General features: G+C 41.4%; 1 protein-coding gene across 1 annotated transcript; it reads left to right on the plus strand.

Annotated features, from left to right (window-relative positions):
- On the plus strand, positions 1 to 23,254 carry LOC117828939 (protein IWS1 homolog A). The gene is made up of 11 exons (XM_034706357.1): positions 1 to 110; positions 3,190 to 3,483; positions 4,044 to 4,688; positions 6,879 to 7,067; positions 7,344 to 7,646; positions 10,210 to 10,286; positions 10,419 to 10,525; positions 10,622 to 10,765; positions 12,778 to 12,909; positions 20,143 to 20,412; positions 20,941 to 23,254. Exons 2-11 carry the CDS (start codon positions 3,335 to 3,337, stop codon positions 21,148 to 21,150), a joined length of 2,226 nt encoding a protein of 741 aa, XP_034562248.1. The 5' UTR covers positions 1 to 110; positions 3,190 to 3,334; the 3' UTR covers positions 21,151 to 23,254.
- The last annotated feature ends 985 nt before the right edge of the window (positions 23,255 to 24,239 follow it).

Genomic DNA, 24,239 nt, shown 5'->3' on the forward strand with positions numbered 1-24,239 from the left:
CACAACTATCGGCGCACACGAGTATGACGTCATGCGCTCGGACCGAGCCGTGACCTGCTGCTCTGGCTATGCTAGGGGCTCGTGCCAACAGATGTTCCGCAGAAAATACAGTAAATACACATTTTTTATGAAACTAGTCTGATAAAACGTTTCAGGGTTAGTCATTATAAAAAGTAACCGATGCTGTAGCAGTGACTCTCAGAAGCGTCGACCAGTTTTTAGTAGCGCATGTTTATGATTTAAGTTTATCTCAGCTAGCCTGCTAGCTAACTGTAGCTTGTTTTCAGTTAAAGTGAAACAGGAAGCGAAGCTACATGAAGAGTTTGTGTGTTGTTGACCTCGACATGACATGTCTGTTTTTACATTAATGTTGGTGTTAATGTGCAATTTAAGATGTTGCTGTGATTCTCGTTACTTCACTGTATAGACTGTACATTAAAAACCGGGTGTAGCTTTATTATTCAGCATGTTTACATTAAATACACAACATTGTTGTCAAATGGTAAAAGCAGATATCTCACCTAACTCTATGCTCCTTGTTTATAAGTGCTTAATGTTGTATTTGGGGAGGTGCAACCATAAAGTAGTGCCACCAAAGTAGTTAGAGTCAAACATTACAGATGTGAAATAATATTGTGGCCTTAAATGAACAAAGTAGAGTGTAAAAACATTATATAGCACACACTGTGTTGAGGATTTCTATTTTTATGTTTATTTATTTGCACAATTAAAAAAATACACACAAAAAAAGCGCAAAGATAAATAATATACTGTGCAGGAAGAGGCAGAAAATTCAGAGCTTATTTGAAGCCTCCACCCAAATAATGTTCTAAATCAAAAATTAATAAAAAAAATAATAAATTGACACATATAAAGACAATAGTTGATACTAAAAATAAAATAACATAATAATACACAGAATTAATAATTAATATAAATACAGTTATTACATCAACATAATTCAAAATTACAAATTATGAATATGATATGTATGGACACTTGTTTATGAATATGTGGTTGAGAATAATAAGTGTAATTAAGTAACAGTGGTTAAAACATTTTTTCAAGCATCCTTTATAACATTTTAAAGATAAAGTTTTTCAGCACATTGGAATAAATATTCCAGAATTTGCTGCCCCTGAAACATATTGAGGAATTGACTTCTACAAGTAAAACATTTAGGAAGATGACAAAATAAAGTTTGACAAGTTGAGTAAGTGTGGACCTGTAAATTTAATTTGAAGTAAGACATAAAGTCATCAGGGATATTCCCTTCACGTTGTATCCATCCATCCATCTTCTTCCGCTTATCTCGGTCCGGGTCGCGGGGGCAGCAGCCTCAGCAGGGAAGCCCAGACACTCCTCTCCCCGGCCACTTCCACCAGCTCTTCTGGGAGGATACCGAGGCGCTCCCAGGCCAGCTGAGAGACATAGTCTCGCCAGCGTGTCCTGGGCCTTCCCCGTGGCCTCCTCCCAGATGGATATGCCCGAAACACCTCCCCGGGGAGACGTCCGGGAGGCATCCTAACCAGATGCCCGAACCACCTCATCTGGCTCCTCTTGATGCGGAGGAGCAGCGGCTCTACTTTGAGCCTCTCCCGGATGTCTGAGCTCCTGACCCTATCTCTAATACTGAGCCCAGCCACCCTGTGGAGAAAGCTCATTTCGGCCACTTGTATTCGCGATCTTGTTCTTTCGGTCACTACCCACAGCTTGTGACCATAGGTGAGGGTCGGAACGTAGATTGACCGGTAAATTGAGAGCTTTGCCTTCTGGCTCAGCTCTCTCTTCACCACGACAGACTGGTACAGCGCCCGCATCACCGCAGACGTCGCCCCAATCCGTCTGTCAATCTCCCGCTACCTTTTCCCCTCACTCGTGAACAAGACCCCGAGATACTTAAACTCTTCCGCCTGGGGCAAAGACTCCCCTCTGACCCGGAGTGGGCAAGCCACCCTTTTCCGACTGAGCACCATGGCCTCAGACTTGGAGGTGCTGATCCCCATCCCCGCTGCTTCACACTCAGCTGCAAACCGTCCCAGTGCGTGCTGGAGGTCACAGCTCGATGAAGTCAATAGGATCACATCATCTGCAAAGAGCAGAGATGGAATCCCAAGGCCACCGAACCGGAAACCCTCCGCCACTTGGCTGCGCCTAGAAATTCTGTCCATAAAAGTTATGAACAGAACCGGTGACAAAGGGCAGCCCTGGCGGAGTCCAACCCCCACCGGGAACGAATTCGACTTACTGCCGGCAATGCGAACCAGACTCTGGCTCCGACAATACAGAGACTGAATGGCCCGTAGCAACAGGCCATCCACCCCATATTCCCGGAGCACCCCCCAAAGGATACTCCCCAAATACCTTCAAGTTGTATTTTATACAAAAAAAACACACATTTTAGAGATATTGATGTTAAGAAGCTGGAGTTTCTGGAACAAAGGAGCAGATGAGACGTGTGGCTTTGTCTATCAATCAAAGTACCAATGTAGGGAAAACATTGCTTCCAGAAGCATACTTGGTAAAATTCAGTTCAAGGTTTTTAAATCAGTAAGGTTGCAGAATTATTTATAATACCTTTTAGTGGTCCAAAATGCTGCTGCTAAGCTGTTGACCAAATCATCTAGGAGATCTCATGTTACACCGATCCTCATATCTTTGCACTGGCTTCCAGTTAAATGTAAGATCCAGTTTAAAATTCTCATTGTGTAGAGCGCTCAATGGTCAGGCTCCACTCTATATCAGGGAGCTGATGAAGCCTTATAACTCCAGCAGGACTCTGAGGTCCTCTGATCAGGGTTTATTGGTTGTGCCTCGTACCAGGTTAAAAACTAAAGGGGACTCTGCTTTCCAGGTTGTTGGTCCTAAACTCTGGAACTGAGAACTGGGGACACTGTTGACAGGTTCAAAAAGCAGTTGAAGACCTATCTGTTTAGACTTGCCTTTGTTTAATCTGTCTGTTTTTATGCCATGTTTGTTTTTATTTGCAATCGCTGTTTTGCCTTTTAATGTTTTTCTATTGTTATTGTTGTAAAGCACCTTGTGACCTCTGTTCTTGAGAGGTGCTCTATTACTTACTTACTTTTACTTCAAACTAGGAGTGTTTTAACACTTCACCCACTCATGTAGCACAACGCTCTGCAAGGTAGTAACTCCGCATCATGTATGACATTAATATTGTTTCAACAGAAGCTTGACCCTCGTCATCATGGAGTCCTGAAATCTTCGGTCGTAAGGGACTCATCAGGTCGCCTGATTCAGTGGCTTGTTGTGCAGCAGAGGTCAGCGTTCAGTCACCGACCTGTCTGACCTCCCGAGCAGAGGGAGCGAGCAGATGGGGAACAGTTGCTGTCGAGCTGAGAGTCCCTGTGGCAGCGCGGAGGAGAAAAGTGTTTTGCTGAAAAATGATTCAAAGACGACGGTGACCTCGGGTGAAACCACTGTGGTCGGCACTTGTGGTCCTGAAGGTGACGATGAAATAAGGTGAGATACCTATTACATAGATATATACTGCTGATACCTTTGAACTGTTGCCTGAAGGGACAGCTAAACACAGTAACAGAAGAAGTTTGTGGGAACAGTGGTATAAAATAGAAATAACTCCAACTTTCTGATGAACCACAAAAAGGAGAAATGGCCCCTACAGATATTCTCTCCATGAAGGTTCAGAGAGCTAGGAGATGCAACAAAACACACACATTTCTGGCATGCAAGGACAAGACAAGTAGCACCTTACAGCTTGAAGTTAAAGTGAACTAGAAAAGCACTAGGATGATGATTTTGTCCTAGGCTCCACTGATGACCTTATGAGTCTCAGCTGTGAGTAGCATGAGGTGAAGTCAGCACAGAGAGGTGTGGCTAACTAAGAGTTAGAGGTGTGACCTCTATTAAAAGACATAGCCAGAGAATGTAACAATGCAGACAACCCTGAATGTCAGCTTAGCTCAGTGCAGAATCGTATCTACAATCCAGTATCTTGTCAGGGGTTTCTGGGTTATGGTCTGATGTGACACTGCTTTCCTTCTCTTTCTTATGTCACCCAGTAAAACCCCCAATGAGGACAAAATGAAGGTGGAGGTAAAAGCAGAGGCTGTGCTGGTGAAGCAGAGGGCTGAGGTTCCAGAGAGAGAGCTCAATAACACTCAGGAGAACGGGCCCTCGCAGAGAGAAGCAACACAAACAGCAGCAGCGTCCTCTTCCAGGAAAGAATCTGAACTCCTAGACGACTCCACCAGAGCACAAGATGAAGATTTGAAGGAGTGTCATCCTGCAGATGATCGACCACCTGAACCTCATCCATGCACTTTAAACTCCCCTCAAAAAGAACATGCTGAAGTTGAATGGGAGGCCCCTCCAGCTCCAAACGCAGTAACAGCAGAAGAAAGTCCCGCTTCAGCACAGAACAAAGTCCTTGACAGCATGCTGCTCACAGCCAGTGCAGCCTGCCCTGAAAACCACACTGAGACAAACATGACAGAGCACAGCAAACAGAACACTGCTCCTGATAAGGATGAAGAATCGGGCTCCAAGGTCACTATTGATGATGCTGCCGCTGAGCCGTCGGGGGAGATTTTTCAAAACAATGACGTGCCAAACACTGAGCTCTGTGCTGCAGGTCTTCAGGTGTCGTCTGACTCTGCAGTCGGTCAGGAGGTCAACAGAGAGACGCAGAAAGAGTCTCCAAGTCGGTGAGTAAAAGTACAAAGTTTGGTTAAATCTTTTTTATTTATTTCATCATTTATAATTTTATACCGTATTAAGATAAGTCACATCATGTAGAGAAAAGCTTGATATGTAATAAAGGACCAGTGCTTACTAAGGTGGGGACAAATTATTGATGTGGCAATACGTTGTCTTCCTGACTCGTGCGATACAATTATCCCATTGCTGGTGCAGAATATGGATGTTTTAATTTGAAAACAATTCAGTGCTTTATTTAAAGAACAGCCAATGAAATAAATAAACCACTCATTAAAACTGCAAAATCTTTTAGTATATTTCAAACATAAATGATATCATGATCATGTTGAAGTCTCATAAAGAAACCGTCGTTGATGTAAGTTGTTAAACATGTCTGATTATTTGTGCTATTATTTAAGTTTTTTATTTGAATAATTTAATCTTAATTTAATTTAATTTGAGTTTATTTGATTAGGACAATGCACATTAATCAACATTTCAACAGTGTGTCTCAATGTAAATATGCCTGAATTAGCACAATAGCTACATTTCATCTGTACTCCTGAGGCAGGTACTCACATAAAACATAAAACAACAAGTTTTAAAACTACAGGATGTCACAAAACAGTTAACAGGACACTACATGAACTTACAAACAGATTTTACATACAGAACATTTGTGACATTATAAAAACAGGATGGAAGGTGAGGACAATCTTCCTCAAAAATCTTCTAATTTAAATAGACATGTATTGATTGATATGACGGCTGAGTTTTTTTTTACTTTACTTGTGATCAGCACAATAAAATACCACAGATGTGTATCAATATATTGCGTCATCACATCGTTTTTAGAAATGTTCCTCTGATCAGCACTGTGGGAGTTTTGTGTAAAATAAGATAACAACAATTAATGGTGTAGAGATGCGGCATGGCAAGACTTCAGCGTAGGATACCAGTGTATCCTCGCTCTGAGCTCCTCCTTCTCCTCTGAGAAGCCTCCTCTCTCCTCGATCCTTGTTTCCTCCAAGGGCATCTAACAAATTGAAAGCTTAATTTCTGGATGAGTAAATTCATGAATTTAGGAGAAGCCATGGTGATTTTGTGACCTGCGATGTAAATAGACCTTTTTGTTTTTGGATAGTACACTGAATGTTTTACTGATATGACAAGGCGAAGTTTTAAAAATGGGATATAACCACTTCCAGAGTGCTGTACACACAGAGTCAGATTGATTGACTGATACGACTTTATTATTAGCCCTGCGCATAGCAGGGGACCCCTGCCACCCGTCTCACAGCCTCTTCAGCCTGTTGCCATCAGGAAGGAGACTACGCAGTCTCCAGGCCAGAACCAGCAGACTGAGGGACAGTTTTATCCACCAGGCAGTCAGGATGCTGAACTCTCTCCCTGTTTTGTCCCCTCTTCCCATAGTGCCCCGGGTTAAGTTCAAAGACTTAACCCAGTCACTGACCCCACCCCCCCAAATCAACGCTGAGGGTCTGAGAGAGAAACGCAATATCAAATCCTCAGTATGTCTACTGCATACTGCAGTTTATTTGACAATAAAGAAGACTTTGAAATGTGTTTTGCATCAGAGCAGCTCCATTTACAACATCCAAATATACACAGGACACACAGATAAACACTTAACATAACATTTGAAATACAGGATTCAAGGCTGTTAAGAGGGCCCTCTGCTGGACAAAATCTGTGATAACGCCTTTCTTTAATAATCTACTGTGGCATTAGAAAAATATAATCTCCCTCACATTGTACTCTATCTCTTTTGCTGCATATTAAAACAGTCTTTCAGTGTGAACATTTTTGTGCTTTATTTATTTACAGAATTTGAAGGAAATATATGTACCATAGGTATAGTTCCTCTGTCTAATACTTTTAACATTTCATCAAAGTGATACCTCTGTGTTTGTGTTAGGCTGTCGAGGACAGTGTTGATGACTCAGTATTCCGGCTGCTTCATGGAACTGGATTTGTTGGATATTAAATTCACTTGAAAACTGACAGTAATGCTGTTAGGTTCACTTTTGTGCTTATATAACAATGCAGTGATTTTACAGAAACATACAGTCTTAAAAAGATTAATCCATTTAACCTCAATCTGCTCCTGTGAAGTGTGTGTTATGCATCTCTACTTTGTATAGATTCATATCTGTGTCCTATCCTCTTGTGTCCAGAGCTGTGACAGAGCATTCAGAGAGCTCTCCAGTGTGCAGGGAGGCCGATCCTAAAATCACAAGAAGCCACGCTGCCTCTGAGTCTTCTCCTGGACCCGAGCCCGCGGGACTCGACCACAGTGAGGAACTAGACTCAGCCAACCCTGCGAGGGAGGCAGAGACCACAGCTCTGACAGAAGCCAGCGAGAGGTCAGTGGGTTCAGTGTTTGTGACTCCAAAATAAGACGCTTGTTTACATAAACTTTCTCCTAGTTTGGACAGAATCCCCCTATGGCCACCAGGGGGCGTAGAGACACTACAGCTTGTTATTGTAGCCAAATGATCATATTTGTACCATAAACAGATGTTTTGGGATATTTTAGTATAGTCAATAACTTTATATTATGTGTTAAGGACATTCATTTTTCATTCTTATATAACAGGAAAATAACAAAGGTGTCTCTCTCTTTTTCTCTGTCTCTGTAGTTCAAAGCCTGATCAGGATGCACACCCAGATCTTGACTTAAAGGAGGTCACTACCTGTGAGAAGGTTCAACTTGACGAGGAAATAAATCCAACCAATCAGGGGAAAGATGAAGATGCGCCTGAAGTGAAGGAGGAAGAAGAGGGGAAGGAGGAGGTTGAAGCTCCAGCTGGGAAAGATACTGAAGTTCAGGAGGTCACTGATGAAGAGGAGCAGCTGACAGGGAGCACATCCACGGATGTGAAGGCAGATGAGACGATGAGACCAGAGAAGGAGGAGTCTTCTGAAGACGGACTGGAGAACAGGTTGGTAATGAATGTAGCTGGACATCACACATCAGGTTAGATGGTTTGGCCTGTAAAAGTTCAATTATGATGTCCGAAACTCTGGACTCAGGGTGCTCTTTATGATATTAAAGGTGCCATAGTCCCACCCTCGTGTCCTATCCTCAAGTGTTAGCTCATGAGAATGAGAGTGATTTTAGAAAGAGACCAATAAAGAGGAGCCAGAACCGCCAAATGAAAATCTGTAGTTCCAAAGCTTCAGTCTGAGGTCAGGCTCAGACAACGGAGCCACTTAATTGCAAAATCATCATTATCCCAATATGAGCATCTGCAATACACATACTGCAATAGTCTGAATTTATTGCAAGTAAGGTAAACAAATACTGTGTTCTCTCATAGCATGCAAAAACGTAACCTGCTGGTTGAAGGCCTGCGTTTAATGGTCATGCTTTCACTTCCCATTGAAGCTCAAGGTCTCTGTCAGTAACCCTCAGACTGTTTAGTGAAATTAAAGAGGTGACAACACTGGTTTCTGGATTTATACCGGATTCAGATCAAGGATATGTTGGGTGTTATGTAATACATGAAGTACATCAGATAAATAGAGAAACAGGAAGTTAAAGAGATGCACTCGGTACTATTTTTTTTTCACACCTCACATCCAATCACAATAGAGCATACTGTAAATGCTCACTGCATATCTTTCTCGTAAACATTCGCAACTCTGACTCACTTCTCTCATTTAAAACTCATCTCAAAACCTACCTCTTCAAAAAAGCCTACAACACCTGACCTCTGCTCTCTCCCTGTCTCTGATCTGTTCTGCACGCTATGTAAAGAGTCTTTGAGTATCTAGATAAACGCTCCTATAAGTCCTATCTATTATTATTATTATGTATATGTAGGCCTAGCTCTGACGACAGGAGATTTAGATTCTGATATGGAAACAGGACGGAGTCACACTCTCCTCACTCATTTAGGAGCATTTAAAAGAGAGGCTGCATGATGGCAGAGAAGGAAAAATTTCCCGCTCAAAGGAGTAGAGAGGACAATTTTTCAGTTTAGCTATGTGGTTATAAGGATCACAAAACAAAACAACTACATGATTGTCAGATTCTAACACATTTTCTAATGCTGTCTGCGGCCTGTTTGTTTCTACTGAAGATCTAGCTCTTAAAATCACCTGCATTACAAAGTGAGCTCAACATACCCAAATTGATCAAATTAAGGGATCTCATCAAGCGGTTATCCATTTGATAAATCAATCCAGAGTAACTGAGCGCATTCACACAAAATAACTCACAGATCGCAAACATGGCCCCCCCACAGGTTAGCGCTCCTCAGGCCTCCTCTCCTGGTCCTGAACCTCTCTCCGTGCACAGCTGCCCAACTAAGTTTCCTCTCTTCAGCTCCCTGCAGCCTGCTGACTCACAGGCGAAATCCAGTCCTGTCCCTCCACCACCAGAAGCTAGTCTCAGTTCACGTCCTGTTAGCCCCGTGAAGACAGACTCCAGTCCGAGTCCACGTCCTGTTGGCTCCATGCAGATAGAGGCCAGTCCCAGTCCGAGTCCTGTTAGCCCCGTGAAGACAGACTCCAGTCCGAGTCCACGTCCTGTAAGCTCCCTATCTAGAAAAGCGCTCCATAAGTATGATCAATTATTATTATTATTATAAATATGTAGGCCTAGCTCTGACGACAGGAGATTTTGATTCTGATTTGGAAACAGGACGGCGTCACACTCTCCTCACTCATTGTCTGCCAACAGCAGACCGTCCTATTTTATTAACTGAGAGCAATCTATGATATTAGAAAACACAGTCCAGACTAAAACACATCTGTGTTCGCAAAATGAAGGCACTGAAAAAGAAAAAATGCAGAGTGAATGTTCAAATATAAGACTTTTAATATCACATCATAGCTCCTGTTTATCGTCTCAAACGAAAGTGTTGCTCAGATTTGTTCTTGTGGCGTGAATAAGAGTTTGAGACATGATGTTTCAGCTACAGATGTTGTCCTGCGGGTTGACAAATTGCACTGTTGATCTCTCTCCCCTCTCACTATCACCTCATGATCTCTCCATGATCGATTTGATTGGTCAGGGTTTTTCAAAGAAGTTAGGTGTTAGGCATAAGTTACCAACTACCTTTGTAGTTCTGAAAACCCAGAGTTAACCCTGAAGTTACCTCGATTACTGCAAATCCTGCTTCATAGTACAGACCCCTGTGTGATTGTTATCTGCAGTGGATACTGGTCTTCAGTAAACCTCACTGTAACAGTACATGCTGCGTTTGTTGGGGACTATTTCCAGCTTTATGAGAAGCCTTTTAATTGCCCATTTTTGAGCCCCAGTGAGTATTTAAAGCAGTAAGATGCTGTGAGTGAGATTAACTGAAAATAGGCTTAAGTGTCCATGTTCACTTCATGGAACCAACATGTACTCCAGAGCAGCAGTGTGGCTCCCTGAGGCGTTCTCAGAGATCTGTGACCCTCAGACTTTGGAAACACACATGATACTAGTGAAACGGATCAGTTGTTGGTTTTAACATCCAGCCTCATGGATTCTTCTTCTTCTTTCTCTTTCAGTGATGAAGACCTGTACAGAGGAGCCGAGGAGCTGCCGGTGTCACAGAAACATCAACCAGCTGTGTCAGAACCTACATGTGAGCACATCTGTCATTCAATAACACCATAACTCAAACAAAGCTCTTCTTTTGTTCTTCCATGTAAAGTAAAGACAGTAGTCCTTTTGTTTTGCCATCATTTCCTCTTACGCTCTTCTTTTTTTCACTCAGTTTTAAAGTCAGAGGACAGATGCAGTCTGGCACCGGCTGTGGATATTCTGTCTTACAGTGAGCGAGAGTGGAAAGGAAACACTGCCAAAAGTACCCTCATTAGAAAGGTTGGTGCCTGTAGCTCTTCAGAAGTCACGGTGCAGATTAAAGACAGTTGTTTTTGAATGTTTCTGTGATGCTTAAAGAGGTTTCCTGTGCCGCAGGGTTATAAAGAGATGTCCCAGAAGTTTGGCAGCTTGAGGAGAGTGAGGGGGGACAACTACTGTGCCCTCAGAGCCACGCTGTTCCAGGTGCTCTCCCACAGCACGCAGCTGCCTGTGTGGCTGCAGGAGGAGGACATTACTATGGTAAATGCTCTCTTAATGAGGTGTTATCCATTCACTGCTGGTTAGGCAGACAAGGTAGTGTTTCAAGTGTTTCATTCTTGGAGAGGAAAGGAAAAAATATTGTAAAAGAAAAAGACCGACCATGATCTCACTCGAATTGTGTCAGATTAAAACAGGTTCTGAGAAATATATCACAAAATCAGTAAATAAAGTTGCATAAGAGACCGTCAGCAACAAGGCTGAGTGTCTATCTTAATGCCTGTAACTGCTGCACAGAGGTACGAAAGTATTCATCAGTAGTGATACTTAAAAGAAGACTTAATGAGATTTACTGTCAGAAAAATCTACCTGCTCATGTAAAGGACAAAATCAGCAAAGAGATAAGACTTCCTGCTTTGTCCACAGGGGGTGCTAAATTGAAAAACCCTCAAAGGAGCTTAATGACAGCTTGACGGTACCTAGAAACATCTGCAAAGCAAGGATTGGGCATAAAGCACAGGAAATAGTGTGATTGGCTGCCTTCATGGCTAGTTGTAGTTGTTGAATTTGGTACATTTCAGGCATGATCAGTGAGATTTGGGGCGTCAGGGTTACAATATATATTGAAATGTATCATATCGTATACTATTTATCCTGTCAGTCCTTTAAAATCATCTTGTTTTGTATCTATTAGAGATGAGCACATTTACTCGCAAATAAATGTCACCCTCGCATCAGAATCACAAGTCTGCTCAACAAATTATTAATATTTGTGTCACTAATGGCCTGAAATGCTGCTTACATATTGTCTAAGCTGCAATGCTGCCATTGGCCACTAGCCAGAGCTGTAGCTCAGTTAATGTCGACTGCTCTACTACTCTGATGTAAACAAGGACAAATGACAGACAGGGTTTTTCGGTGAGGTTTGTCAGTATTTTGATCGAGATAAAGGAGATGAAGTCGTCTGTAGGCTGCGTCTGGTAAGACTGGCATGTAGCAGATTTGAGCAATGAGCAACAACACAGGCATTCGAAGGTTGAGCTGCAAGGATGACCACAGGCTGGTGGTGCTAGCTCTGCTAACCTTAGCCGCACTCGGAAAACCATTTTTTTTATATATATGTTTTTATTTAATCTTTCCAATATGGACACATAATAAAGCAAACAATCAGAAATTGTCAAAAGGGAAGCTTATGGACATATAAAAGAGATTATATCTCTCGTGGACAGTGTCCATTTTATGCTTCCTTATAGTGACAGCATTGAAAACATAAACATACACAGAGCAATACAAACAATGCAAAGACAACCTAACCAAGCACACAAAAGACACAAAAACGGCTCACATCAAAAAATTGAAAGTTACAACTAAAGCAATTTTGGAAAATAAATAAATCAGAGAAAGCATCTGGAAAACCATTTTGACATAGTTTACCTGCAGACTTTGTGATCCTGTGTTTGGCCATGTGAGATAAGTTGTGCTCAATTTTGACTGTTTTCTGAGTGTTGTCCTACCTTTAGATTAGTCCCTTCAGAACATCCTTAGTATCGATCGTATCAAATCGCATGTCGTTTTGTATAGTATTCTATCAAACCATGTATCATGTTAGGGTAATTTGCTCAAAGACAGGGTATGCTTTTGCCATAGAAGGTACAAACATTGCAAGTCTGTTCTGTTGAGATGCTTACTCTAGATTTTCAAGAGTTGACTCAATCCTGCCCTTTCTTCCAGGAGACTGCTGCTTGTGTCCTGTGTCAAACCAAAAGCTAACGCTGACATTTTGACCTCAAACCTTGATCTATTCCTTAACCTAAATATTTGTGGCTATTTATACCACACAATACGCAATTATATGCCACACCTAGAGTGAAGAAATGTACAAATCTTGCGATAGTTTTAAAAATCACAGGATGTCGTCCACACATGACCAGATAAGCCACAGGACAGAAAATCTCTTCCAAATGAAATAATTATCTGTTGTCCGTGTTTGTTGGAGTTGGAGTTTCATCTTTCAAACTGAAATGTCAATCCAACATTTCACTTCTTGTTTACAGCTGCCAAAACAACTGGAAGCTCAGGAAGGTCTGATCAGTCAGTGGACGTTTCCTGGCGAGTCTGTGCAGGGAGACGGAACAGGAGATGCCATCGCTCAGCTAAAAGGATACATGGAGCTCCTCAGAAATAAGGTACTGACTCCAAATCTGCCCCAAAAGATTCATACAGTGAGAAACAGGGTTCCCACGCGTCCTGGAAAACCTGGAAAACCTGGAAAACAGTTGACCAGTTTTCCAGTACTGGAAAATACCTGGAAAATGAGAGAAAAAGTAAAATGTCCTGGAAAAGCACATATAGTCCTGGAAAATTATTTCAACATGGCTGCGTTTGACCTGACCCGATTAACAAAACACATCCCCATTCATTGAAAGTTTAGTGCACGCTGTGCTGGAAAAGACAGCGACACTGCGCAACTTTTTTCACATCTTTTCTCCTTCACTTCATAATCATGCATTCACAGAAAACGGGGGTATATTGTTTATGTTTTATGGTACATTTGGCTCAATTACCGTACTCTAGCTCAGTTGTTCTCAAAGTGGGGTCCTGGGACCCCTGGGGGTCTGCGAACCATAGCATGGGGGTCCGTGAAATAATTTGAATACATTTAGTAAATCATAAAATTGTGCTGTCATTTCAAAACAGCAAATACACCATTGTTATGATACCATTTGGTGGCTCGAAGGGATATGTGAGTCTTGCTACTGTTAATTTTCTGAAAGCTTTTAAGATCAATTACTTGAAAAGTATAAATGCTGTCATGTTGAGTCCACAAGGAATGAAATGACCCTCTGTTTTAAAGGATACAAGTGGTATTTACTTGATTCAAATTGAAGTGTTATCTGTTTATCACTATGGTACAGGTCTGAAGTATTTACATTGATACGTTTTACAATACAAATAGTTCCAAGGGAAACTAAGAGTGTAAATGGTAGTAAGCATGTGCTTTAGTGATGGGAAGTTGGGCTCTTTTCAGAGAGCCGGCTCTTTTGACTCGGCCCCCAAAGAAGAGCCGGCCCTTTCGACTCCCGAATGGCTGTTAATTTAGGATCTTTTGTAGCCGTATGTTTTACCTTAATTTTGAAAAAACGAATGGTTTGTGTTGAAAACCCTTTTACGTACAGTGTTTTTATGAGAAGCCTTTTAATTGCCCAATTGTGTGCATTTATTCTGTTACAAAATCATTCTCACCCTGATCCTAGGGTTAGGGTTGTGATTTAAGGTTAGGTTTGTGATTAAGGTTAGGGTTGTGATAAGGGTTAGGGTTGTGATTAGGGTTAGGGTTGTGATTAGGGTTAGGGTTGTGATTAGGGTTAGGGTTGGGGTTGTGATTAGGGTTAGGGTTGTGATTAGGGTTAGGGTTGGGGTTGTGATTAGGGTTAGAGTTAGGGTTGGGGTTAGGGTTAGAGTTAGGGTTGGGGTTAGGGTTAGGGTTAGGGTTGGGGTTAGGGTTAGGGTTGTGATTAGGGTTAGGGTTAGGGTTGTGATTAGGGTTAGGGTTAGGGTTGGGGTTAGGGTTAGGGTTGTGATTAGGGTTAGGGTTAGGGTTAGGATTAGGGTTAGGGTTATGATTATGATTAGGGTTAGGGTTAGGGTTGTGATTAGGGTTAGAGTTAGGGTTGGGGTTAGGGTTGGGGTTAGGGTTGGGGTTAGGGTTAGGGTTGTGATTAGGGTTAGGGTTGTGATTAGGGTTAGGGTTGTGATTAGGGTTAGGGTTGTGATAAGGGTTAGGGTTGTGATTAGGGTTGGGGTTAGGGTTAGGGTCGTGATTAAGGTTAGGGTTGGGGTTAGGGTTAGGGTTGTGATTAGGGTTAAGATTAGGGTTAGGGTTAGGATCAGGGTTAGGGTTAGGGTTAGGGTTAGGATCAGGGTTAGGGTTAGGGTTATGATTATGATTAGGGTTAGGGTTAGGATTAGGGTTAGGGTTAGGGTTAGGATTAGGGTTAGGGTTAGGATCAGGGTTAGGGTTAGGATTAGGATTAGGGTTATGATTATGATTAGGGTTAGGGTTAGGGTTGTGATTAGGGTTAGAGTTAGGGTTGGGGTTAGGGTTGGGGTTAGGGTTGGGGTTAGGGTTAGGGTTGTGATTAGGGTTAGGGTTGTGATTAGGGTTAGGGTTAGGGTTGTGATTAGGGTTAGGGTTAGGGTTGGGGTTAGGGTTAGGGTTGTGATTAGGGTTAGGGTTAGGGTTAGGATTAGGGTTAGGGTTATGATTATGATTAGGGTTAGGGTTAGGGTTGTGATTAGGGTTAGAGTTAGGGTTGGGGTTAGGGTTGGGGTTAGGGTTGGGGTTAGGGTTAGGGTTGTGATTAGGGTTAGGGTTGTGATTAGGGTTAGGGTTGTGATTAGGGTTAGGGTTGTGATAAGGGTTAGGGTTGTGATTAGGGTTGGGGTTAGGGTTAGGGTCGTGATTAAGGTTAGGGTTGGGGTTAGGGTTAGGGTTGTGATTAGGGTTAAGATTAGGGTTATGATTATGGTTAGGGTTAGGGTTAGGGTTGGGGTTAGGGTTAGGATTAGGGTTAGGGTTAGGATCAGGGTTAGGGTTAGGGTTAGGGTTAGGATCAGGGTTAGGGTTAGGGTTATGATTATGATTAGGGTTAGGGTTAGGATTAGGGTTAGGGTTAGGGTTAGGATTAGGGTTAGGGTTAGGATCAGGGTTAGGGTTAGGGTTAGGATTAGGATTAGGGTTAGGATTAGGGTTAGGTTTAGAACCAGATCTAAATTTAAGCATACAGAACCAGAATCAAACTCATGCAAACAGAACCAGAATCAAACTAAACCAGAACCGAACCAGAACCGAACCGGAACCGAACAAGAATCAAACCAGAACCGAACCAGAATCAAACCAGAACCAAACCAGAACCCTACCAGAACTGAACCAGAACCGAACCAGACCCGAACCAGAACCGAACCAGAAACGTACTAGAACCGAACCCGAACCGAACCAGAACCGAACCAGAACCGTACCAGAACTGAACCAGAACCGAACCGGAACCATACCAGAAACGAACCAGAACCGAACCAGAATCGAACCAGAACAGAACTGAACCAGAACCATACCAGAACCGAACCAGAACCGAACCAGAACCGTACCAGAATTGTACCAGAACCGAACCAGAACCGAACCAGAACCGAACCAGAACCGAACAAGAACACTACCAGAACTGAACCAGAACCGAACCGGAACCATACCAGAAACGAACCTGAACTGAACCAGAACCGAACCAGAACAGAACTGAACCAGAACCATACCAGAACTGAACCAGAACCGAACCAGAACCGAACTCAAGCAAACTGAACCAAAACCAGAACCAAACTCAAGCAAACAGAACCAGAACCAACTCAGGTAAACAGAAACAGAACCAACTCAAGCAAACATAACCATTTAGGAACTAAATTAGAAACTAAATTTAGACTGTCATACCAGCTTGATCATCAATGAAAATGTCCTGGAAAATTATCTCTGGAAAAGAGTGGGAACCCTGGAGAAAGTATTTAATATGCGCAGAGCGAGGGAACCACAGCTCTATTTTTGTGCCATCCGTGGACACTGAGGGTATTGATACTCACCCACAGAGCTCTTACATGTGATTGCTTCCATATGTTAAAGGGAGGCAGTCTGCTCTGACTCTCAGGGCTTTTTTTCCTTGTGTGTCATTAACAAACAGACGTGTAATGCTCTGAAGGTTCTGGAGGGAAATGTTACAACTGTTACCACCACACTGCCTCATCTAAAAACAGTGGAAGGCTGTGAGCTGAGTTTACAGGCTGTCACTGCCTCTAGCAGCTCCTGAGGAGTTGTGGTGTTTACTGCACGTGTTTTTTAAAAGTCAGGTCTCTGCCGCTTTAAGAGAGGTAGATGTGTGCCGGACTTTATGGAAAACATACAGTTACACTCACAAAGGAATGCTTTGTGTTACTCTGGCTGTCCTGAAATATGACTTTTGAGGTAGAGTTATTTCTACTGGCATGCAGGAAGTGGAGTTAAGTGAGAAAAACACCTTGACAGTCAGTCAGTCGCAGAGTTCGGCTCTATTATTTCAGTATTTTTAGATCGTTGTTTATATTGCTTGGAAGGAAATATCCAATTGTTGCTTTTTTTGATGACGTACCTTAAAGTCAGGAGTTAATTTAGTTGCACAGCTACCTTATTCTGATGTTCCTGTTAATTTTCACTACAGCACCACAACTGAAAATGAATTCCAACAGGTTGCTTTCACCTGAGAAGTCACAACTGACAGTAACCGCACAGAACCTGTTTACACCTGTTTGAAAATGTGTCCTGGGTGATCAGATCAAAGATGGATCAGGGTTATAGCTTCAACATTGACACTACTTTTTTAAAGTGCTCCAGGTCCATTTTTTAGGTTTGTGTAAATACAAATTCTCCCTGAAGCATCCTCAGCAAGGAGCTAACAGGAAAATATTGTGGTAATTCAGAACATCCGGTTTGTTTTGTTTTTTGTGCTGTTTTGCAAGCTGCAAATCACGTTGTCCTGCAAATCTCAACAGCTTGTTCACGTTTTTTTGTTCTTTAAACATTTTTGTTTCCTAATGAAGCCTTTCCTAAACAAATCTGACATTTGTATTGAAATGCCCTTGTGGTCCTTGTTTCAGAGGGGATTGATGTAGCTGCCTTCAACTACGTTCAAAATGATGAGATGACAGTCTGGACTTAAAACTGAACACTGAAGAGGAAAGGGTTTACACGTTAGCTGGTGATAATGACGATTCTAAACTTTCTGCTAACAGAATCAAACTTCACTCGGCATTGTGGGTAATGAAGTCCTCTTAATACAACATAAGGCCTCCAAAACATCTCATGTGATTACTACTTCACAAATATTCAAATGAAATGTACATTCTTCTTTTAACTTAATATTTACCAAATCAACTGTTTTACATAAACCATGAACTTATTAATCACTTTATAAGATATACTCAGTTTTAAAGTCCCTACAGGGATGTAAGTAGCATGCTGTAAACTTTGAAGACAAATATTAGAAACGGTTACATTTGAACACTGATATGAGTAAACAGAGCCACAGAACACAGATGTTCTTTGATGTCGGCTACTTTACTGTTAATATGACAGTAACGTAGAGTCTTCCACGGATGTACTTAACATTCTTGTGAACAGGATATCACAGAAAGGCAAGGCAGCTTCATGATTTACAACTCTGCAAAGCACTTTGAATCGCCTCAGTGTATAAAACATGCCGTACAATAATTACAGAGCTTGATGCTCAGTTTATATTTGACGCCAGGTTTAAAAAAAGGGGATGAGTTTACAGTTGTGTTGCATCGTCTCTTCATTTTCATAAAAATGAAAAGACTTGAGTTTTAACATTAGATGTTTTATCTATCCACTATTCTAATTAGATATAGTCTTTTAAGGATTTCCGACCAATCAAATTGTTTTTTATCAAATGGCTTAGGCACATTTATTGATGTATTTTAATATTACTTTTATACTTTTCTTTGTATACAAAGTATTTTTATTTATTTTATTTATAATTATAATTGAGATTTAGGTTTCTATATCTATGGCCCTCACTGTATTGTCGCTGAGCACCGGTGTTCCAATCACCACGTCAAATTCCTTGTGTGTGTGAGCTCACTTGGCAATAAAACTTTCTTGAATCTTGAATCTTAAATTTTACAGAGTCAAAACTTCTCTTTGAATTGGGGTTGTACAACTGAAAAGATTAAAAGATTTAAAGTTTGTTAAGATAATTCCTTCAAATCCATCAAAATAGTAAAAGTCCTCAGTTCAAAGAGATAATATAAAAACGTTTATAGCCATTAGCATGCATAGTATATCATTATGATTAAATACATTTGGTGCATGTTTGTCCATGTTTGGATGGCCAGTAGTCCTTCATGGTTCATATGACACAGAGAAGTGAGACACTTCAGATTCAGTCACTAAGTAAGTAAGTATAGTAAGTAAACTTGATTTATTATAGGACCTGTTTTAACAGACATAGCCACAAAGTGCTTTACAGAGTCGACATCAATGTCGACATGAAAATACAATGAGTAATAAATAAGATAACTAAGAAAGCAGACAAAAGGACATCAAATTACAATGGAAGGTCGAAAGCTGTAACAAACAAATGTGTCAAGCTGTAGAGAGGTTCACATGGAGACAGTTTGAAATCAAACTTCTGGGTAACAGGTAGCTGGTTTAGGAAGTTTAAAACTGGTGTAATGTGTTTGAGGTCCTTACTTTTTATTAGGACTCTGGCAGCAGCAAGGCCTGCTGGGAATTTCTTCACAGACGTCCACTTTAATAACTCATAACTCAAGAAAGAGGGATTATAATCTGATGCTCAGAGGACATTAGAACCTGTCAAACAACAATCATGTCCTCTGAGCGTAAACTATTCTCTCTCTGCTGACATAGTTGTGAAGAACAACAACTTATCTTTCAGCAGAAATGTGGTATTCCCCAAACCATAGTTCAAATTTTTCAAATTCTTGAAAAACACTCACACAGCCATCATCTCCAAGGTTTGTGACAGTCATAGATTAGGAATATCTAGAAGATAGTTTGAAGGATGAACTGATCAGACTTCATTGCCTCTCATTCAGTCCCTGTTTCTTTTTTTTATCCGTCCTTTAAAGAGGAGTGATCTGCAGCGTTCATGGATTGTTTGAAGCTTGACAGCTAAATGAAGGCTCACATTCAACAGAAACTCTTCCACTGTCCTAAAGCAGTTTTAATGTAATTTGAACTTTTACATATTGAGTTCTGGTTTTGCTGGTCCGGTCATGAGAAAGGCTCATGGGAACGTAACGGTTATAATCCCACTGGCTGAAGAGGCGTTTGTCTTTATGACATGTTCAGACAGGGTAAGAAGTATCCAGACGCCGTAACCGTGCTGAATCCAGACAGCATGTGTGCAGCTTCCTTAAAAAAACAGACTTTTAACCGTTCATCTATTTAAAAAGATTCCTCTGGGTAAATATCTGCAGCTAAACAAAGTTATTAATAGACGTTTTCAGCTGAACATCCATGCCTTAAAGAGAAATGGGATTCAAATGACCACTGTGGTTTTCCATCTTGCATTCCCCTCAGGAAAGACACGATGAGGAAGCAACTATTTAATCTCTCTCACTGATTTAGCCCTCAGTTGATTTCTATTATTTGATGGAAAGATTTGAAATGAGTCTGAACTGATGTTCTCATGTTGCAGTTAAAAGAATAACATCAGTCTGAAGTTAGCTGGTAAACTGAAAGTAAAGAGGAAACTTTGTCTAATTCCTACATTCACAAGCAAACCTTTTCATTTGATCTCAGTCTTTAATGATTCAACATTTGCTCGGTATGTTATTGATTAATCACCCGTCTGTGTTTCCAGTGGCAGGCAGCAGTGGACTGCTCCTCTGCGCTGGAGCGGCAGCAGCTCTGTGAGCGAGTGTTTCAGGGAGGAGAAGAGGAGATGGGGCTGCTGGAGGCGCTCAAGCTGCTGATGCTGAACCGAGCGGTGGAGCTGCACGGCTGCATGCAGGCCAGCGGAGACGTGCCCCTCTTCTGCTGGCTGCTGTTTGCCCGAGACTCCTCCGACTGCCCGCGCTCTTTTCTCTCCAACCACCTCAGCCACGTGGGCCTCAGTGCTGGCCTTGAGCAGGTAGGAAAAAAAAAACCTGACTGCAGACTTACTACAGCAGAAGCTTTTAAGACATGTAGGGGATGTTTTATTGGGTACATAAGGTTGGTTTTTTCAACATGTTGAACTACTCTCCCTTTTTGAATCCAGCTGTAAATTTCTGCAGAGTAAACTCTTGTCACACTCAGTAACGACCAAAATCAACAGCTAACGTGGGATTCAGGTGACTGGGTGTGTAACATTCTCTTAATGTAAAACATGAACAGTAAAACAAGCCTGAGCGTGTGCAGCCTCTTGTTTTTGAGCTGTAATTTCTCTCTCTCTCAGCCTCAGGCATGAGGAGGTTTGAAAAGGGACGCTGCAGAATGATTTAATTATTATTTTCAATCTTTTAATGAATGCTTTAACTGGGGAATGATCCCTATAAAACCACCCCACCCATAAGTATCACGTGCAGCTGATTAAACAGGGGGTGGTATAAAAGGTCTATAATCTCTGCTTTTCTATTACTGTGCTATTAAACCCCCTGCTTCTGTCCCCTCTGTGCAGGTGGAGATGTTCCTGCTGGGCTACGCCTTGCAGTGCACTATTCAAGTTTACAGACTGTACAAGGCCGACACAGAGGAGTTCGTCACCTACTACCCAGACGACCACAAAGAGGACTGGCCGTCCGTGTGCCTCGTCACCGAGGACGACCGCCACTACAATGTGCCGGTTGTAGAAGTTTCAGAACTTCACGAGGAGCTCGACTCGAGCTGATGCCACAGCAGAGAAGTCTCCTGCCATACACACAAAACACTCCTCAGGTCCTTCAAGATGATAGATTTACAACAAATAAAAGAAGTAATGCGACAGTTTGGGAACTAAGATCCTGCTCTCGTGAGGAGATTGACACCACTGATGCCTGCATGTTAAATGGTAGGGGAAAGTTTGCTTAATGCTGCACAAACACTAACAAGGGGAAGCAGTTTGTCATGGTTTCCTTAAAGGTGAAATAATCCACTTACCAGCATCTCTAAGGCTTAATGATACAGACTTTATCCTTCATAAAGCAACACTGGGGACTGTTCCCAAATACTTTAGATGGTATGTTGACTCATAGTAAGGACACAAGTGCTTTTAAATATCCTGTTCTGTCCTGAGAACCCAATTCAACACTCTGCAACTAGATTGAGCAGAGAATGTTTCGTGCAAGAATTGTGCAGCGCTTTATGGCACGTCTTTCCTGGCAGAAATCCTTGAAATAAAATTCCCTAGTAACTGAAAATTGCTTGAAAATCAAAAAGAGGAAGTGACTAATGAGTGGAAAATCTCAAACTAGCTTTTAAGTTCACACAAGAGTAAGTTGGGGGCGCCAAGTTGCAAAAAAGTGCTATTTTTTGTCCCTTTTGGCACTCTGTAGTTAAGCTGCCGCAGTGTCTTCCTGCTTCCTGCTGTCGCCGTTATGAAAAATAACACCACAGTGCTTTTGAATGGAACGTCTTCCTTAAAACACTCCCATACTACTCAGTTGAAAGGTCCATATTAACATCAAAATATCATCATTTAGAAATTGGATTTAATATGGAGTTACTTGAGATTAAGTATTGAAATTCAGCTATCAATCGTAATGCAAAGATATAATCGTTTGACCGCGCTAGTTCATAAGTAAGCATTAGGCAAATTGTACTCCCTCAGGGTGCAGGAAGGCAACCCGTTTCCTGTTTCCAGTCTTCATTTTATGCTAAGCTAACACGCAGCTAGATGTAGCTTCATATAGACGAGTGGTGTCAATCTTTTTCGTCTGGAGAAGATTAAATAAGTTCCCAAAATGTCGATCTACTCCCAATAAAGATATGCTGATTTGAGACCCTGTACAAGACGTGGTTTACACACTTTTGTACACACTGTACTGTATACAGAGTTTTCTATTTGCATATGTGTACATATCTGTTCAACTGATATTGTGAGATCTCAGTTAGGCCCAAATTAGTTTGCAGGGTGTCGGTTTGACGACCTTTTGTGTTTTACCTTTTATTCTAAAAAAAAGTTGCTGCGTTCAGCGCCAAAATGATAAAATGTCCTGTGTTTACACTGGAATTTGGGCACTTTAATTTCAGTATTAATTTATTGTTTTTGTTGTGTGTTTAAAAAATGCATTTTAAATGAATACGTGTGACAGCGATCAGTGAAACAGCTGAATTAGTAAGCAGAGGGTTTGACGACTTATCAGGTTTAACAACAGCTCACACCAGATGACGATCGGAGGACTGAGAGGACTCATCGCAGCCTCTGTGTCAGGCGTGATTTGTGATGATCTGTGATGATCTGTGTGTGTGTTTGCAGCTGTGTGTGTGTCAAACTCAATGTGTAACATGTTGCCTTTAACCAAGCTGTTCCGAGGGGGAAAACGTGCCAATGTTGCTGCAAATACTGGCAGCCTTCCCAGCCACCAGCCACTGGATTCAGAAGAAAACGCTCACTTGGTCCTCCATGTTGCCTTAGAAAAAATGCACAATAAGAATGAATGTTGGTCATTAGTGATACGAGGCTGGTTCTTTTCCCTGATTCCAGAGCAGGTGAAGCTCATTCATTAACATTAAAAAAGAAAGATGGAGATGCCATTTCAGGAAGGATCTTGTTGTTAGACTTTGGGATGGCATTTAGTTCAAATAAAAGTAAAATTTTTGTAAAGGTCTTTTCTTTTCCTGTAATGATTGATTGATTTTATTAGTATGATATTTTAACGTTTCCTAATTTAATGAAAGAAGAGCTGATGTAAGTTCTAAAGGTATGCTACAGTAATCATTATACATTACATCTGTTTGGAGCCTAAACAGAGGGTGAAAACTTGGTTAAATAAAATGGATTTTCCTACGGCCTACTATTTGTGTTGACTTTTTTTGTTTTATTTTAGCAGTTCTACTCCTGCCAAATTGCCAGAAGTCCTCCTGGACGTCTGAGGTCTAACAAGGTGCAGCTCAATAATGATTATAACTGTCCGTTATAGATTTACAAAGTTATTAATTGTGAAAAAGAAGTGAAAATGTTAGTTTACGCATGGCTCATTTTACACTTCATGGACAATCTCTTGGTGTCATAAAATGCTTTATTGTGAGATTGCAAAATGTGCAAAAATTAGTTTGTAGCTAATGTAAGGGTCAGTGCAAGAGTTGTTTTAATATTGAAATACCATAAAATCAGAAATATAAGTCCCACCAGTGGGAGGATGCCACTCACTTTTTGGATGACAAAAACGGCTCTTAAAGGTGCATCACATACACAGAATATTGTGGTGTTAGAAATGCCTCCAGTACAGTCCCTCCTTAAAGTAGCTTACCAAGTGAAAGTATATATTAAACAACTATTTTAAGAGGAAATAACAGTAGCTACTTCAGTTGCACTACCATGTGATAGGTGAGGGATGATGTATTGTGAGCAGGTGGTTATGTAGATTAGAATCCAAACGGAGTGAGTGTGATGTAGTGCATTATAAATGATTGATTGAACTGGTGAAAACAAACAGTTCAATGGTATGGCAGGACTGAAGCTCAGATCACAAAGGACCATACATTGTCATAGTAGTGTCGCATTTGTAAACAATGAAATAATATACAATAGAAAATAACCGTGTGGTGCAAGTTGACAGTCTAACATTAGTCAAAGCTAGCGTAATGTCAGCTAAAATGTTTCTTTATCATGTATGTTTCAGCTTTTTTAATTTTAAAACATAGAATTAAAATGATTAAAAACGGTGATGCAGTGATGCAGTGAGCAGCGCTGTTGCCTCACAGCTAAAAGGTTCCTGGTTTGAATCCCCGGCCGGGCAGGTGCCTTTCTGTGTGGAGTTTGCATGTTCCCCCCTGTGC

Source organism: Notolabrus celidotus, chromosome 17, assembly GCF_009762535.1.
Source record: "Notolabrus celidotus isolate fNotCel1 chromosome 17, fNotCel1.pri, whole genome shotgun sequence".
Taxonomy (NCBI): domain Eukaryota; kingdom Metazoa; phylum Chordata; class Actinopteri; order Labriformes; family Labridae; genus Notolabrus; species Notolabrus celidotus.